At 37.3% G+C, this 19,433-nt stretch overlaps 1 protein-coding gene across 6 annotated transcripts in view; it reads left to right on the forward strand.

Moving 5' to 3' along the window:
• Positions 1-19,433, forward strand: part of LOC127456258 (SH3 and multiple ankyrin repeat domains protein 3-like) — a 333,686-nt gene that overhangs the window by 279,315 nt on the left and 34,938 nt on the right. For all 6 annotated transcript variants that reach the window (XR_007899810.1, XM_051724660.1, XM_051724661.1 and 3 more), the window contains one exon: positions 10,843-10,918. Coding sequence is in view for 5 of the 6 variants with exons in the window: in XM_051724660.1 (XP_051580620.1) it covers positions 10,843-10,918 (76 nt within the window). In the remaining variant the exon portion in view is untranslated. The remainder of the gene's footprint in view (positions 1-10,842; positions 10,919-19,433) is intronic.

Below are 19,433 nucleotides of genomic sequence, written 5' to 3' on the forward strand. Positions count from 1 at the left end.
CTCTGTCTGGTCTGAGGCTACGCAGCCCGATACACAGAGTGACACATTCCTCCCGTAACCATCATTAAACTTTTCTGTGACTAGTGCCACAGTAGAGCTTCTGTTGGTTTGGACCAGATGGGATAGCCTTTGTTGCCCTCGCCCATTGATGAGCCTTGGGCGCCCAACCTCGGACAACTGTCAGTAGGTGAACGGGAGTGCCCCACAAGCCTTGCCATGGTCCTGAAATTGCATATATAATCATGATAAGTGCTGTCAGTGTCACTTAAATTTCATGTCATCTTCACATTTTTAACACAAAATATTCACAAGGTTGCGACCTAAAAATGAAAAGAGGATTCCACATCTAACATGTAAGTGCTACTATGTTTTAAAGTACTAAAAATAAATAAAGAAATAAACATTAGATTTATGTAACAAGTTTTATTAAACATCTGCATTGTTGCTGTTTGCTAAATTCTTCAATATATACAGTGTATGATTGCCCCTTTAAATATTTATATATTTAAACATTTTGTTACATGTTTGATGTTTATATGCATGATTTGTACTATTTACAGTAAGTTTACATTGATATCTAGAGCAGGCACTGAAACGGTACTGTCTATTTAAGTATAGCGGCAGTACAGCAAGCATCTTACACAAGTTTCGCTTGAGGCCATATTAAAGGAATATTCCGGGTTTGTGGCATAATGTTGATTACAACAAAAATTAATTTCGACTCGTCCGTCCTTTTCTTTAAAAAAAAGCAAAAACCAAAGTTACAGTGAGAAGTTTCAATGGAAGTGAATGGGGCCAATTTTTGGAGGGTTTAAAGGCAGAAATGTGAAGCTTATTATTTTATAAAAGCATGTACATTAATTCTTCTGTTAAAACTAATGTATTATTTGAGCTGTAGAGTTGTTTAAATCATCATTTTTACAGTCATTTTAGGGTTTAATGGTTTATTGACATTACATAGTCATGGCAACGTAGTTGTAAAATTGGATATAACTTTACCCAGAAAAGGTTAGTAAGTGATTTATCACACTAAAATCATGTTAACACGCATATTGTTAATGTCTTGCGCTTATACTTTTGAAACAGTGAGTATTTTAATGTTTACGGATTGAACCCCATTTACTTTCATTGTAAGTGCCTCACTGTAACCCAGATTTTTGCTTTTTTTAAAGAAAAGGAGGGATGAGTCTAAATAAATTTTCTGGTAAACAACATTATGCCACTAATGCTGTCGATTGAGCTTAACTTGTATTGAACCCGGAATATTCCTTTAACGAGAGAGTCACACGGTTTCTTTAACTCATCCATGCTATGTGTGATTAGAATTAAGGTTTCTTTATACTTTTTGATCACTAACTGACTGTAAAGAACAGAAAGGGAATTAAAAGAGACATTTTCCAATAAAAATGGATTGTGTTGATCTCATCTCAACGAGTCAAACAAGTCAACTTTTATCCTCACAATGAGTATTGACATGCGTGTACAAAAATGTATTGTACAAGATCTCAAATTCAAATCTAAAAGTTTTGAAACACTTTTAATTTAATAGAAAAATCAACAGGTGCGTTAAACTGCTCTGAAGATAAAACGAAAAAAGTTGATCTCAATAAATGCAACGTAAAAGTAACTATGACACATCAGAGCTCAAGTAAAGGGAAGGTGTGATTCACTCGCAGTGTAGAGGGCTGTATAAAGCATAGTGTGCCTTAAGTGTCCAAAGACTTTTTTGGGGACAGTGTATGTCTAGTTTTATCCAGAATAGCTGAGAAAGGAAAGTCTGTTCTATTTCAGTATTTTGAATGAATTGTTTTGTCTGGGTCTTTATGGACTGTTCTATTTTTCTCTCTTCTATTGTACTCTATCCCATTCTGTTCCACGTTTGTATGGTTTTATAAACCTCATGAGCCTCTCTGATGTGTGTTGAATGGAGGACCCTTTTGGCAAAAAAAAAAAAAAAGAAAAGGAAACTCAGTGTTTCTAAGCTGTGGATATGGGATCAGAATAAATCATACACATGTCTGTTGAGACAGATTGCAGTGAACGTGAAGAGAGTTGAGAGCTGCATATATCTATCAGTCTGCATCAGTCTCGCGTGGTCGACTAGGAGAGAATTTGGGATGCTGTCGTCTAGTCAGAGGCACAGAGCCCAGCTTCAGCTCCAGAATGAGCTCTTCTTAGCACACTAGCCCTTCAGCCCTAGATATCCACTGCAGAAGAAAGTCAGCGATACAACTACATCACAGATATGACTAAGACAATACACCAAATACGACTATGCAAGAAATGCAACTACGTCACAAATAGGGCTGGGTTAAAAATTTATTTTCAGATTAATCATGATCTTCACTTGAACAATCCCTATATATCAATTCTTAAAATCACAAGATCAACCTTTTACTCTATGGCAGGGGTGCTCATCCAGTTGGTTATAAGTTATCATGGCAAAAGGAATAGACAGTAGAGAGAAACAACATAAATAACGAGAATCCTAAAGATTAGTTTTACGTAACAATACGTTTGACTGACTGAAATGTGGCTTACTGTATGTGCGCATTCTCTGAGAGTTCTCGTGGAGTTACGATAATATGGATACGAACCTAAATGATAAAATACACTTAAATTTCAGGGAAATCCCTGTCTTGAGGTATTAATGTAAAAACTAGGGCTGTCAATCAATTAAAAATCTATAATTGAATTATTACATGGTATGCAGATTAATTAATTGAATTAATCGCAATTAATCGCATACGTAAATATTTGCTGAGAAAGCTACTAAAATAACAATTCAATATATGATTAAATATACACTATATTGCCAAAAGTATTCGCTCACCCATCCAAATAATTGAATTCAGGTGTTCCAATCACTTCCATGGCCACAGGTGTATAAAATGAAGCACCTAGGCATGCAGACTGCTTCTACAAACATTTGTGAAAGAATGGGCCGCTCTCAGGAGCTCAGTGAATTCTAGCGTGGTACTGTGATAGGATGCCACCTGTGCAACAAGTCCAGTCGTGAAATTTCCTCGCTACTAAATATTCCACAGTCAACTGTCAGTGGTATTATAACAAAGTGGAAGCGATTGGGAATGACAGCAACTCAGCCACGAAGTGGTAGGCCACGTAAAATGACAGAGCGGGGTCAGCGGATGCTGAGGCGCATAGTGCGCAGAGGTCGCCAACTTTCTGCAGAGTCAATCGCTACAGACCTCCAAAGTTCATGTGGCCTTCAGATTAGCTCAAGAACAGTGCGTAGAGAGCTTCATGGAATGGGTTTCCATGGCCGAGCAGCTACATCCAAGCCATACATCACCAAGTGCAATGCAAAGCGTCGGATGCAGTGGTGTAAAGCACGCCGCCACTGGACTCTAGAGCAGTGGAGACGCGTTCTCTGGAGTGACGAATCACGCTTCTCCATCTGGCAATCTGATGGATGAGTCTGGGTTTGGCGGTTGCCAGGAGAACGGTACTTGTCTGACTGCATTGTGCCAACTGTGAAGTTTGGTGGAGGGGTGATTATGGTGTGGGGTTGTTTTTCAGGAGCTGGGCTTGGCCCCTTAGTTCCAGTGAAAGGAACTCTGAATGCTTCAGCATACCAAGAGATTTTGGACAATTCCATGCTCCCAACTTTGTGAGAACAGTTTGGGGATGGCCCCTTCCTGTTCCAACATGACTGCGCACCAGTGCACAAAGCAAGGTCCATAAAGACATGGATGAGCGAGTTTGGTGTGGAAGAACTTGACTGGCCTGCACAGAGTCCTGACCTCAACCCGATAGAGCACCTTTGGGATGAATTAGAGTGAAGACTGTGAGCCAGGCTTTCTCATCCAACATCAGTGTCTGACCTCACAAATGCGCTTCTGGAAGAATGGTCAAAAATTCCCATAAACACACTCCTAAACCTTGTGGAAAGCCTTCCCAGAAGAGTTGAAGCTGTTATAGCTGCAAAGGGTGGGCCGACGTCATATTAAACCCTATGGATTAAGAATGGGATGTCACTTAAGTTCATATGTATCTAAAGGCAGATGAGCGAATACTTTTGGCAATATAGTGTATATAGATTTATACAGTATTATAACAATTTATAATACAGATAATACAAATACATAACATCATTTTGGCACACAAGTGAAGCATTTAAAATGTACAAAAAGTGGCTTAAGAGTGCAATATATTGTTTATTTCCATATTATTGATCATAAGCCTATCATTGGCCTACAGTTCACAGCAATCTATTTAGCAATTGAATTCGTCAATCAGTCCGAGATTTATTATAAGAGCTTGTCTAAGGGCCCGTCAATGTTCACCTGTGTCAGACGGATGCTTTTGGAGCATCTAGGTTGCGTTGGGTCATAAACATACCGTTTTTAGGTTGCTGTGTCAAGTTAAATGAAGTTTGGAAACACGTCTTGAGATTCCTGCCTTCAGATTTGCGCTCCATCAAGCTGTGTTTGTACCAGAGACTGTTTAGAAGAGGCGGGCCACTTCTATTAAAATGAATGGGAGAAATTGGAAAGTCCAACGGTCAACGGATGTAGAAAGGAAGTCCCGCCTTAAAGGTAAACTAGCCCATCACCTTTTAGGTACAGATATAGCCTGTCAATCAAATCGAGAACGCACATGCGCATTACAGATGAGGTTTGTAAGGTTAATGCTCTATTGAGTTTTAAATCAGCAAAACCGATCTCCCTACCCTAATCCTTAAACCTAAACCTAACCGATAGTGTCATAAAAATTAAATGTGAGATCAAAAACACAACCTCGTCATTTTGTGGTGCTTCTATGACACTTTCAGGTCACGTGTTGACTCATGTGCTCTTCAGGACTCATACCCTGGTCCTTTACATCACAAGTGCAACGCTCCATCAGTTGAGCTACCGTACAATTTGGTTGCACACAAACAAACTTGTAAATGTAGTTGGTTTTGTGATGCAAACATTAAAACCAGTCATGCACTATAGTAAAAGTGTTTAGATGTCATAAGATAACATTGTATGAGAAACAGGGTGAAAAGTATGTGTTTATGAACTGTTCATTTCACCAGGAAACTGACGTGATATGTACAACGAGCAATCTAAAAGTCATTTAGCAAAAATGAAGGTACAGTAAAGTGATTCTATGAGACCAGGCTGGATTTCCTGCAATGAATGCACTTATTCTGATTCAAGAGAGATTTTCTCAGTTTTGGGATTTCTCATAAAGGATTAGTGTGACCCATATGACTTTCTTTCTTCTTTGGAACACAAAATGTGAACTTTTGAATAATATCCAAGCCACTTTTTTTTTCTCCATATAATAAATGTGAATAAGAGCTAGGGCTGTCAAGCTCCAAAATGACAAAAATAAAGCACCATAAAAGTATCATAAAGTGGCCCATAGATCATTGAGTCAGTGAGATGAACTCAAGAACCTAATCAGGTTGTGAATGAATCATTCAGACTGCTTTTTTTGACTGGATCAAAAGATTCATTGACTCAAAAGAACGACTTCACAAATCGGACATCATGAAGGAGAGCTAGGATGAATATCAAAATTTTCACTGAACAATTAATAAAATATCATGCTGTTTCTCACTTAAAGTTATAGTATAGCTTCAGAAGACTTGAAATATTGCGTACGAGTCATATGGACCACTTTCATGATACTTTTCTGGTGCTATTTTGTCATTTTGTACTTGACAGCCCGAGTCCACATTCATTATATGGGAAAACGTGGACAGGATATTCTAAAAAAAATATATATATATATATATTTTATTTATTTATTTATTTATTTATTTTTAGTACGGAAGAGAGTCATGAGTTTGGAACGACATAAGTGTGAGTTAATAATGAATTCATTTTTCTTTTTTTTCTTTTTTGTTTTAGGTGCATTATTCCTTTAAGAGTCCAGTGAGGCAGTGCTGGTGTGTTTATTTGGCCGCTGTGTTGGAATAAATGCTTTTGTTGTATATTTATCTGGAATGGATTTGAACTTTTTTATCCTATTTCCTGATCCAATCTCTGTGTTGTTTACATGCTAGGGACAACTGTATCAACACGTCTGAGAAACACTGTCCTGAACAGATCATACTGTATATCAATTCATTTACATTGTGTGTTCATGATGTTTGTCATTTGACGGATGATTGTGGCATATAGACCTCAGAAATTTCTCTCTCTCTCTCTCTCTCTCTCTCTCTCTCTCTCTCTCTCTCTCTCTCTCTCTCTCTCTCTCTCATTCTATGAGAATGATAAATGGATGCATTGCTCTGGACACAGCTGGTGGGGACCCTTGCAATCAGCTGTACACACAAATGCACACACAAACACGCAAACATATGCATATGCTGGTTTTATTTATACAATGTGCTTTATCGGTTAACAATTACTATATAAATCAAAGAACATCTTAAATTAATCTGAACCTTTGCAATACAACACAGGTCAAATATTGATTAAATACATTTGAAACCGAAGTATAGATGTTAGAATACATGTTTTTTCTGAAGACAATGAACAGTAAGTGAACAGTAAGCGAGCCTGAACAAAACTCGCTGTCATGATGCTAGAGTGTTCTGCCATGGCGTTGCTATGCGGCTGATGATGTATTCTGGGTGATTGCTAGTGAGTTCCAGGTCATTTTTTAGTGGTTATTTACTAGCCCAAGTCAAAAGAAGTAAGTCTATGTTTTTTGTTTGTTTGTTTTTTGCCTGTTTTATCACATGCTAAGTGAAAAGCATAAATCCAATCCCTTGGAAAAGTAATAGCACACCTCTTCTCAAAAGCATGTATGATTTGAGGTGTCATTCATGTCCATAACAAAAAGGTGCGGAACAAGTTACATGCTGAATAATGATGCTTAGGGTTAGGGGTCTGTTTATTGTGCGTTCTTGCTTGCTGTGGTGGTAACAAACCTCAGTACACAAGGGGGCAATAGAGTAAACTTCACTCGTGTGTGCCATTCAAAATGATGTGTTATTATTCAGGTAAGTTGCTATAAAAAGCAATATTGTCTTCAAACTGTTGCTCCGTCATGACACTAGTTGACCAGAAAGAAAACTCATCGTAGAAGCGAACAGTTCACACTAATATCCTCTGTAGCGCGCCTTGTGGCAACGTTGAGAATGCAACGTATACTTGCGTTGTTATGAATTGCGGTCTGACACATTTTTTAACGCAACAACGCACAAAATCGAGGTTGCGTAGTTGGAAGCGGCTGCGTTCACATCCTTGCATAGATTATTGCTGCATTACTTTCAACTCGGAAAGTCGTAATTTCCAACTTCCTACTAGGAAAAATGCAATGGAACGCCACTTGAAGTCGGACTTCCAACTTGGAAACTTGTGTAAATCTTCAACTCCGATTTCGCAGAGATGCAAGCGCGTGACGTGACACAAACATGTCAGCACCCAGGAAGATGTACAAAGTTAGTGCTAAACATTCACTTTTATTAAATAATATCGATCATTGCTGAGCATAATGGAACATCCTTTGAATGGAACTCAGCATAAGTTTTGGCCTTTAGGAAGCACCACCAATTTTGTCCCTTAGATATGACCAAATACTTTCTTAGTGTACTTAAGTACATTTTTGGAATATTTGTACTTTACTCAAATATAAGTATTTCTGATGACTTGACTTTTACTTCACTACCTTTTGAACAGAAAATAAATACTTTTACACCACAACATTTCTCCAGACCCTTTCGTTACTTTTGCGGCTGAACAAAGCAAAAAATAACATAGCTGTAAATGTAAATTGCATGTGGCTCAACGTCCTGGTTACTTGCGTAACCTCCGTTCCCTGATGGAGGGAACGAGACATTGCGTCGATGTAGTGACACTAGGGGTCACTCTTGGGAGCCCGAGACACCTCTGGTCTTTGATAAAAGGCAAATGAAAATTGGCGAGTGGTATTTGCATGCCACTCCCCCGGACATACAGGTATAAAAGTATGCAACCACTCATTTAGGTTTTATGCTGAGGAGCCGATATAAGGTCCGGCCATTTCAGCGGGTAGTTCAGCGTTGTGGCAGGAGGGACACAACGTCTCGTTCCCTCCATCAGGGAACGGAGGTTACGCAAGTAACCATGACGTTCCCTATCTGTCACTCACTCGACATTGTGTCGATGTAGTGACACTAGGGGTCCCTATACGAAACGCCGCAACTGGCGGAACTGTGTTACGTGAACTGGCGGTGTGTGACGGGCAGACTGCTGTGTGCCTCGTAGCCAGCGCACCAGGCCGACACGTAACCTCCCCCGACACTGTTATGAACGTCGAACGGCCCTTTGGGACAAGTCAGCTACCCAAAAGATAGAGACAGGCTAGCCCAGTCGTGGCCTCTTATCCCCTTCTTTTTTTCCACTCCCTAAAAAAAGGGAGATTATCCGACTGGGCCGACCATGTCTAGTCGGGAGGTGTCCCTCCCACGGAGACCACACCTCACCCAGAGAGAGGAGGGTATTTAAGTGGAAATACGTCACATGGTCTTGCCGAGCTATGTCGGAAGTATGTCATATGGGGAAGTCTCATGGTAGGTCCTACCCTACAGGGGAGGAGTTACTACAAGCATGGAGGCTGGGGCAGAGGGGCCTCTGCCCAAGGAAGATGCAGTTTGCCAACAGGGAAACAAAATAGCGGAAGATATACGTGGCATGGGGTTACCTACGGGGAACCGCCACATGCAGAGCACCTACCCCAGTACAGGGCTTTAGTTAGCACGTGTACTGGGCCGGCAGCGAGTCTCTTCGAAAATTTGACTGCCACAGGGCTCGGAGGAAGTCAACCAGGGAACACAGTTTGTGAACACTACTGGGAGTTAATGGCGCACGTCTTCAACACAAACTTTTTCCCAGATACAGTTGACATGTTTGGGAACAAAACAAAAGCAGTTTTTCTGAGCCACCTTATTTACACCCAGAGATATATAACGTCAAATAGGAAAAATAAGAAAAAAAGTATATTTTCTTAGGCTGAGAGTCTCAGAATGTATCATTATCTATATCATTAAACATTCTGAAAAGTTTTCATTACAATGATACCAAACACTTGACCCTCCTTTTTTTTTTTTTTCTCAAGTTATAAGCCTTTAATTTCGGGTATGCCACTGAAACAGGATATCTTTAAAAACACCTTCAGAACGTAAAGGGTTAACTACTTTTTTAGCTACTTTAGTCAATTTCCATAAAGGTGTATTTACTTTTACTTAAATATGACAAATGGATTCATGGATACTTTATACAACACTGGATATGACACATTTTTTCATCAGTATGGTCAAATAGTGTAGCTACTCTCTCTCTCTCTCTCTCTCTCTCTCTCTCTCTCTCTCTCTCTCTCTCTCGTGAATTTGATCTGTGTCATTTCTTGCCTTCAAGTCATTAAAATGCTAATGCATGCTTTTACTTCTCAATTCTATTGCGACAGATTAGGTCAGAATCAGCAGAAGTAACTCTCTCTCTCTCTCTCTCTCTCTCTCTCTCTCACTCTCTCTCTCACTCACTCTCTTACTCTCTTTTGCTCTTATTCTTTCTCCTGAAATGTAATCAATTGCCAATATAATGTAATTATTAGTCGCACTTGGGCTTGTCATTCTTAATGAAGTTACAAAAGTCTGGGCACAACAGGCGGTTTTTCAGGCTTAGTTATGGAATCATACAAACTGTTTTGTCAAACAACACACAATCATGCCCTCAAAGACAAATCTGCCAGCACATTTACAGAGACACAATGTAGACAGTGAAATGAAGAGGGGATTGTGGCAAAACAGAGATGTATAAAAGGAATAATAGAAGGATGACATGGGAGAGGTGGAGACAGGGGACGGAAGAAGCAGACAGAGGAAAATATGCATTAGTAATCAGACCAGAGCAAGTAGGTCACATAGTTTATTAAAAAAAAGAGAGAGAGACATAGAAAAGAAGTTGAATTCAATAACACAGAGAGCAGAGTTTAATTCAATAACTGATGTAACACGATTTCTAACGTGTCTAGGAATCTACTTTGTATTTGTGTGTTTGGCTGTCTGTGCTTGCCAGAATATTTTTACACGATTCCATGTTTCTATTAGTGTGTGTGTGTGTGTGTGTGTGTGTGTGTGTGTGTGTGTGTGTGGGCGGGTTTGGGTGGTTTACGAGGAAATTATTTAGGTTACAAACTGGTCATTACAAGGGTATTATGCTATAAATGTGGTTTATGAGGACATTTCTACATACTAAACATACTAAACATACTAAACGATGTTTATATTGAAAATGTAAAAATGCAGAAAGTTTTTTGTGAGGGTTAGGTTTAGGGGTAGGATTAGGGTTAGGGGATAGAATCTATAGTTTGTACAGTATAAAAATCATTATGTCTGTGGAGAGTCCTCATAATGATAGCTGCACCAACATATGTGTGTGTGTGTGTGTGTGTGTGTGTGTGTGTGTGTGTGTGTGTGTGTGTGTGTGTGTGTGTGTGTGTGTGTATGTGTGTGTGTGTGTGTGTGTCAGCATATTGGCCTTCTGAACGACTGTGCATTGACTTTTAGCCCAAAGTCCAATCACATAAATTTAGTTTGGCTTGAGACACCAGCCCTATTAGTCAGACCCTCTGACTGGATTAACGAGACCGCTCACACACACACACACACACACACACACACACACACACACACACATATACAGTTGACCTTGCCTACATGCATTTAATTAATGTGCATATCCACACAAACACCCACATTTCCGCACAAGGTAGTTGCCTCTGATCTGCAATGCTAATGTTCACGAATATCATTGATGGTGATTATATAGTAGAGTGCATGATGTATGTTAAAGGAATAGTTGATGTATGTTAATATATGCCGTGTTTCTTTTTCAGAGACAAGAGAGGATCGAACCAAAAGGCTGTTCAGACACTACACTGTGGGCTCCTACGACAACTTTACCTCATACAGGTACATATATACACACAAGTGTTTCTGACTGTGTGTGTGCATGCATAAATACATGCATTGACATTTTGATGATTGCTTACGTGATTCAGAGCTAACCGAAAAGCAAACAGATAATGGACAAAAACTAGATATTCAGTTTTAGTTCAGTCTAACTCTGCGGATGCTGTCTTGATGCCTCGCAGCCCAGTCAGTCAATGATTTTAAGTAATAGTTCACCCAAAAATGAGAATTATCTCAGTTTTTACTAACTTTCTTGCCATCCCAATATGTGTATGACATCCTTTCTTCTGCTAAACACAAACGAGGGTTTTTAGAAGAAAATCTCAGCTCTGTAGGTCCATACAATTTAAGTGGCCAGAACTTTGAAGCTCCAAAAAGCACATCAAGTCAGCATAAAAGTAATTTATATGACTTCAGTTGTTTGATCCATGTCTTCTGAAGCGATGCAATCACTTTGGGTGAGAAACACCTATAAATACTATAATTTATTATAAATATCCACTTTCACTAACTTTCACTTTCTGAAGTGAAAGTGAAAGTGGAGATTTATAGTAAAAAAAGGATTTAAATATTGACCTAGTCCTACCCAAAGTGATTGCATCGCTTCAGAAGACATTGATCAAACCACTGAGGTCATATGAATTACTTTTATGCTGACTTGATGTGCTTTTTGGAGCTTCAAAGTGCTGGCTACCATTCACTTAAATTGTATGGACCTACAGAGTTGAGATATTCTTCTGAAAATCTTCGTTTGTGTTTAGCAGAAGAAAGGAAGTCATACACATCTGTGATGGCATGAAAGTTAGTAAAAAAAAAAAATGAGAATTTGAATTTTTAGGTGAACTATCCCTTTAACAGATAGATTTGTTGTATGAAGGTACCTCTGAGGCGAAATGGTTTCAGACTGCTTTTTAAGGCAGCATAACATCTAATAAACTAGGACAAATGTAAGATGAGTCAAGTTTGCTGACTCAGTATTTCTTAATTTTATGTGGACATTCATAAATTCATTTACTTGTTTGCTTTCAGCAAATACATTTATTAATACAAACATAAGATTCATCTTGATGCCTTTCTGAAAAGGCAGCATTTTCAGGTTTCAGTTTAAGGGTGGTTGCAGTTGCTGTCAGCATGGCTTGTTTCTATGTATTAAACCTCTACTGCCATCTAGAGGCTGGAGGTGGTTAACACACTCCAGCACAGACATGACAGTCACATTTGTGTCTCTTCACATTTCAAAATCAACTCCTGCGACATATTTAGAAGTTTTGTTGCCATGTTTCTTTCAAAGTGGAAAACAATGCCATTAGCGACTAACTTCCACCCAGTTCATTTGAGGACTGATTGCTAATATATTAAAATATTATATCAGAAATATCAGCACACACCTGAAAATGTATGTACGTTATTATACATTACTCTCCATGTTTCCGTGTAATTACATATGTAAATAGTAACATGTACAGGTTACACTTTACAATAAGGTTGTACTTGTTAACATTGGTTAACTACATTAGTTAACATGAACTAACAATGAACAATACTTTTACAGCACTTGATAAATGTTAATTGTAACATGCTGTACACTAATACATTTTTAAATATGAAAGTTTTATATGTTAGCATTACTTAATGCATTATGAACTTACAATTACATTTTTTATAGTATATATAAATTACCAGTTGCCTTAAAGATGAATAAATGCTGAAAAAATATATTGTTCATTGTTAGTTCATGTTAACTAATGCATTTACTGTTAACAAATAGAACCTTATTGTAAAGTGATTTTCATTGGCATTTTTCCCATTATGAGGGCATATTTTTTCTAGTCATATAAAAACACACTGTGTGTCATCCTTTCATATAAAACACTTTTAATCAGTTTATTTAAATGCATTTTTAATCTGAGTAAGTAGGTTGTTACCTAGAAAATGAAATTAGCATATTTTCTATGGTAATATATTTAAGTAAGCCTAGAATAAAACCAAATGATACAAAAACACGAATTCATTACGGGGTCATTTTTTATTTTATTTTATTTTTATTTTGGGGACATTTTTGTCAACTTGGTGGCATTTATACCTCGAGGCCCCATTAATAGTTTAGTTTAGTTAGTTTAGTTTAGTTTGAACCTTTTAGAAACATAACTTGATATGTAATTGTTTTTTCACAGTCACTCAGCACAACACAAAGTTTTTGTTACTGCCGTTTTAATCATTTCCATTATTGTGTAACACGGGCACTGTAATGAAAATTGTTTCTGGGGGAAATTAGTGATTGATTGATTTAGGTAAGAGGAAGAGATGAGATGTCTGACCTGGGGAATAGAGAGAAAGAAAGAGAGAAAGTAAGAGTAGATTAATGACTCTCTGTCTCTCTGTCATACTGAGAGTTTTCACTCCATTTGTCTTCTCTTGCCAGGCCGCTCAACAACAGCAAACAGGTCTGGCACAGCAGCTTAAAGTACTGAACGCAGTCAAATCAATTACACACCGGATCAGAGAAATGCACTCTCTCTTTCGTCAAACACTCACCACAAATGAAGACTCTTAGAATCATACACCGCTTGACTTATGAATGAAACACTCTTCAGGGTCTTTCCATCAGGAGCATGTAATAAGGGGTCAATGGAAATGGGAGGGGCTCAGTGGGATCATTCCAAATGTTGTCCATCATTTGTCAAATAAAAAACAAGAAAAGCACAACTTAAACCATGCGCGTCAACTTTATGCAGCTTCACTCTTTAGTTAGGTATGAGAACCACTGACACTGTTAAGTGCACTAAACTGAACATCGTTACACGTTAGCACCCGCTGACTAGCTGTGAAAAGTTAGTGTGCACACCCCAACCTCTTAGGGAGCGGGTTAAGTTGAAATGTGTGTTGTACCCACTTCAAACCTTCCAAAAATCTTCATTACGCGTGAATGTGTTGTGCCAATGTCAATCGCTGTACAGCAATTCAGGCTTCAAGTCTTGATGTTGGACAAAGTGATTTTTAGGGAGTAGTGCACACTTCATTGACACAAATTTCTCACTGCAAACCCTCTTCCTTAGGTCTAATGGCCATTTTATTAATTTTTCACAGCTCATTATTTCATCAAATTGCAATTAATTAATTAAGCACTAGATTAGCTGCACTGGACTGTTAGGCCTTTTGTAAGTCTGCAGGAAATATTGTTTTGTGAACCAGTGTTTTCCTTTGTTTAGAAAAAAGATTGATCACTGGTGTGCATTGTATAAGCCAAGCTATTACATGCATTCAAGGTACAGTACATACTTTTCCTTTGGAAAAATAAATACAGAAAATAATAATAATAATAATAAAATAGATATAAAATAAACATTTAAAATAAGATAGATAGATGGATGGATGGATGGATGAACTACAAATTCCAGGGCAGAGAACCAAGTGGACTAAGGGTTCAAATAAATTCCCTCACAATGTCTGCAATTTGTGTCCAAGCCTCAACAGTTTTGCTCTTTGCTCCCTGGAGTTTGGCACATGACCTCTCATGCACAACAATATGAAGGAAAGTCTTAGTCCAAGTGCTGATCAGTGGTAAGGTAGGTGTAAACCATGCTTGAAGAATGTTTTTTTTTTTTTGGCTGCTGTGAGTGCAGCAAGAAGGTGTTTGCCTTGTGTGACCGAGAGCTTCAACAAAGAGTCGTCATTTAGTAAGAACATAGAAGGATATGCCATAATTGTGTGGCCCAGAGCATCTGAAGAACTGAGGCTACACTGGACCAAAATACAGAGATAACCAGGTAGTCCCAGAACACATGCATCACTGTGCCAACAGTCCCATTGTTACATAAATGACAATAGGGATCCTTGGATGCTTTAATCTGAAAACGTTTCAAGGGTGTGATGTATGCCCTGTGAATTAACTTAAAGTGTATTAACTGATCTGCTAAATTCCGAGAAGAAAAGAAGGTGTTGCCCCAAACCCTGTCCCATGCCAGACCAGTATCCAATTGCAACTCTCTCTCCCAAATCGTAAATGTAGAGATTTTATCTGGTACGTGAACAGCACATTGCTTATATAGAAATGATGCCACCCCCTTACCCACAGACAGATATTTGACCAAGTGATGAGAAACTAGAGGTACACCCAAAGGAATTTTGCATGCCTGAAATACAGAGCGGATCTGTAAATAAAATAAGTAAGTATAACTTGGGAGAGAGAAGGTTGTTTTGGTATCTTGGAAGGTGCGCAAGCCATTATCACTAAATATATACCCCAATGTGTGTGTATGAGTTTACAGAGCCTTACAGGGTTCTTCAGTGGTTGGCCACCTAACATAAAATCAGGGTTGTACCAAAGAAAAGAGGAAGTGGTATAAGGCTGCGCTTTAATGTACTTATGCTCTTATTTGTGCAGCACTAAAAGGAAGTGACTAAAAACGGAAGTCTGCAGGAAATGAAATAATTTTATATGGCGGTAATATTCTATAAGGCACAAGACAACCCAGAAAGTTTGTGTGAACTGTCATTCTAAAGCCCAACGTATATTTCGATTTTGATTCTAGTGCTCAGAGTCTGCATACAGTCGGACACAAGCCTGTCAAAATATACTCCATTTGACGGTGCGCGCATATACAGGTTTTAGGCGCATACGTGCTACGACTATTATGAGACACCGGACAATTTCTCTTCAGGAGTTTAGACCCATAAAGATGTCTTTATATTCTTTCAGACTCGAGTCATACAAATGCAGGTATCTCCAGACTTCCTCACACATGCGCTCTTGACTTGCACATCCACTGTTGTTGTTTTTACATTCGTCTCCTTTTCTTCGTGACAGCAACGGCTCAAATGTGAGTATTTCCACCTTGTGGATCCACTAATTTGTGCAAACAATATCAAGCGCATGCACAGTCTGCGTGTTCAAAGACGCACGGTTAGAAAAATGATGAGATTTCCATTATGTGAGCGGTCACATCTGACCGAAGTATACTTTGGGCTTTACTCTACTTAAATTATATGTTTTTTCAATAATGGAATATAAAATGTAACATTAGCCTACAGTATAAAAAAATAAAAAAATAAGTATAATGATACTGCTATAATTAAGAAATATTACAAATCTAGTTTAAAACTCATGCCAGGTTTGTGGAAATGTAATCTTTGTGTCCAAGTCAGTTCCATGCATTAAAAAAAATAAATAAAAAAAAATACTTTTTCAATAGCATTTTCTACAAAAAAAAATAAAAAATACATGTAATGGCTTTAAAAATGTCAAGTGATGTTACCATCAAGTAGGATTACTCCATTTAACCTGAACAAAGTACACTTTTACATAAAGGTCAAAATAGCTGATATTTCACACACAGTGATGAAGGTCTAAAGGACACATTTTATGTTTTAGGTGTATAAAATGTGTCCTTTAGACCTTGTATGTATATATATATATATATATGTATGTACATACAAGGTATATATATATATATATATATATATATATATATATATATATATATATATATATATATATATAAAATACACTGATCAGCCACTATATATATATATATATATATATATATATATATATATATATATATATATATATATATATACACACACACTGATCAGCCACAAATTAAAACCACCTGCCTAATATTGTGTGGGTCCCCCTCGTGCCACCAAATAGCATTCTGAGATGATGATATTCTCACCAAAATTGTACAGAGTGGTTATCTGAGTTACCGTAGACTTTGTCAGTTCAAACCAGTCTGGCCATTCTCTGTTGACCTCTCTGAAACAAAAAACAAAAAAACAGTGAAACAAAAAAATATTGTTTCACTGCTTATTTTTGAAGATTATTCCAAACTACTTATGCCTGCATTTCTTTTATCAAAATTGTCAGATTTTAATGAGACTTTTTATTTATATATTTAGTTAGTTTCTTAGTTAGTTAGTTAGTTTGTTTAACTGTCTCCGGAAGGTTACACCACTTTCACATTTTAGACCTTAAGCCCCAGATTTTAATTTTTTTTTAATTTTTTTTTTAATTACTTGCAATCAGGTCATTAAAAAAAATAAAAATAAAAATAAATAAATAAATAAAATAAAATTGAAAGCTTGTTCATCATAGTAGAGGTGTACTTATTAAGTGTTTTGTGTGAGTTGCATTTTTTATGTATTTTTATATAACTTAATAGATCCAGACAAAAACTGAGCAGCACAGACCATATACCATCTAACTTACATTCACATTTATGCATTTGGCAGATGCTTTTATCCAAAGTGACTTACAGTGCACTTATTACAGGGACAATCCCCCTGGAGCAACCTGGAGTTAAGTGCCTTGCTCAAGGACACAATGGTGGTGGCTGTGGGGATTGAACCAACAACCTTCTACTTATCAGTTCAGTGCTTCAGTCCACTACACCACCACCACTCCATAGTACCATAGTATTGCCACAGTATTTTTTGTTAGAGGCATATAAAGTACAAGTTGTTTGTTACATTTTCTTGGTGTTTGCTTGTGTACTGTTAACATGGATACTGTAATATGAAGTGCAACACTAATTGTTTCATGAGAATTATTCCGGTGCTCGAGTTACTAATTGGCTTTACTTGGATTTTGTTATGCAGTAATTCATAACAGTTCCACAGCCAATGCCCATGTGTTTTAACTGATGCCCGACCGTACACTGATGTTATCTGATGTAGGCGTGACTGCTCTTCTGTAGGACATGCCGTTTCATTCTCGTTAACCCGAGGCACTAACGACACAGAATCATCTGTAATTGATCTAATTGATTTTCCACTGCTTAATTAGATTCTTGTCACTCCTAATGCATCAGTGATGAAGACCCTCGGGGTACCGGAGACAGAATCAGTAAAGGAGAAGAATGATATTATAATAGTTCATGATGACACAGATGACATAGTGACACAGTCATCATATACCAGTTTTGTGGTAATTATTCTACAATCAACACAGATGGCAGTTCACAAGGACTTCATTTCATTGTATTTGTTAGATTTGGTAGTTTTTGTTGTTAAAAATGGATTCTATTGTAGAATAAATAACATTTATGAATGTCTCATTTGGTAAATTCAGAAAGCTTGCAATGCCAAGATCATGGTTTTGATTCCCAGCCAGCACTTATAAAAAGTATGGGAGACTGGGGCTAGTTGTCACAAGGGTTTTATCTCAGTAACGATAAGATTTGGATTCAAAAGCCCTATTGCACAAATGTGTTTTCTCTCCAGCAGGAGTTTGGTATGGTGGTTTCAAAACCCTCTAACCCTTAAATTATAATATTTTTTGTGAATTCTATAAAAATAAAATGTTTGTTTATTTTTAACTGTTTCCAGACGGTTATACCACATCAACATTTTTGACTTTAAGCCTCATAATAAAAATTAGAATTATTAGTAGTACTATTATTATTATTCAAAGTCATTTGGATATTTTTTTCTTGTGCTTAAAGTAATAAATGTCTACATGGAATAACCGTACTGCAACAGTTAAAATAAATAAATAAACACATTTATAGAATTCACAAAGTTATTCTAATTTAAGAGGGCTTTAAACTAGTTGTTTGAAACCACCGTTCAAAACCATAGAATTATTTTTGTGAATTCTACTCTCCAAAGTACATTTTTTGTACACATTTGTGTATCATTTTATTAATGAAGCGTTTCGGTCATGCAAATTTCATCAGGCGTTGTTTACAAACCAGGGGTGAAACCCATCCAAATGTAAAATACACAGCAGCCAATGAGAATCTGTTATGACAAATCATGGTCAATGACATACAGAAAAAAAAAGAAAGTGACAACCTAACCTCTAAGACAATTAACAGAGCTAGGAGTATTATTAGCCTCCTAGTGGACATTCAAAACAAAATTCCTGCCAATAGAAAACAATCAGAAAAAATAGCCTCCTAGTATTATCTCTAGTTCCCCCATAAAAGGAAAGAGTACAGTAATAAAATACACAATATACATTTCATCAATTTCAAAAAACAAACACCGAAGTATTCCAAATCTACAAAATACAATCAAGTTAGGTCCAGAATTAATAAATATACAATGTAAATTACCTATTCATAACATAATAAATCTACATACAATCACTTAGTGTAAATGTACACATGCTCTTGTATATAAAACACAGTCAAAATATCAGCATTACAACATATAAGCTTATCATTAAGACCCATAGGAGCTAGCGTTTGGAGTGTAAATCCAAAACACCTCATGTCTCCAGGTGGCACCTTCATCTTCTCAATACCAATAAACCGCAGTGTTGACACATCAGGATTAAAATTATTAAAATGTACCGCTACTGGATAATTCATGTCCTTTCATCTAATTGAACTTTAATGTTCACTAATATGTTGTTTGAGTTGTCTAGATGTTTTTCCCACATACCCAAGTCCACAAGGGCAACGAATCAAATAAATCACATGTGTTGAGGGACAGGTGATGACACTAGAGGTAGGAAATCGTTTCCCAGTGCGGGGATGACAAAAATGATTGGTTTTGAAAGTATTGT

Source organism: Myxocyprinus asiaticus, chromosome 18, assembly GCF_019703515.2.
Source record: "Myxocyprinus asiaticus isolate MX2 ecotype Aquarium Trade chromosome 18, UBuf_Myxa_2, whole genome shotgun sequence".
NCBI classification, from domain to species: domain Eukaryota; kingdom Metazoa; phylum Chordata; class Actinopteri; order Cypriniformes; family Catostomidae; genus Myxocyprinus; species Myxocyprinus asiaticus.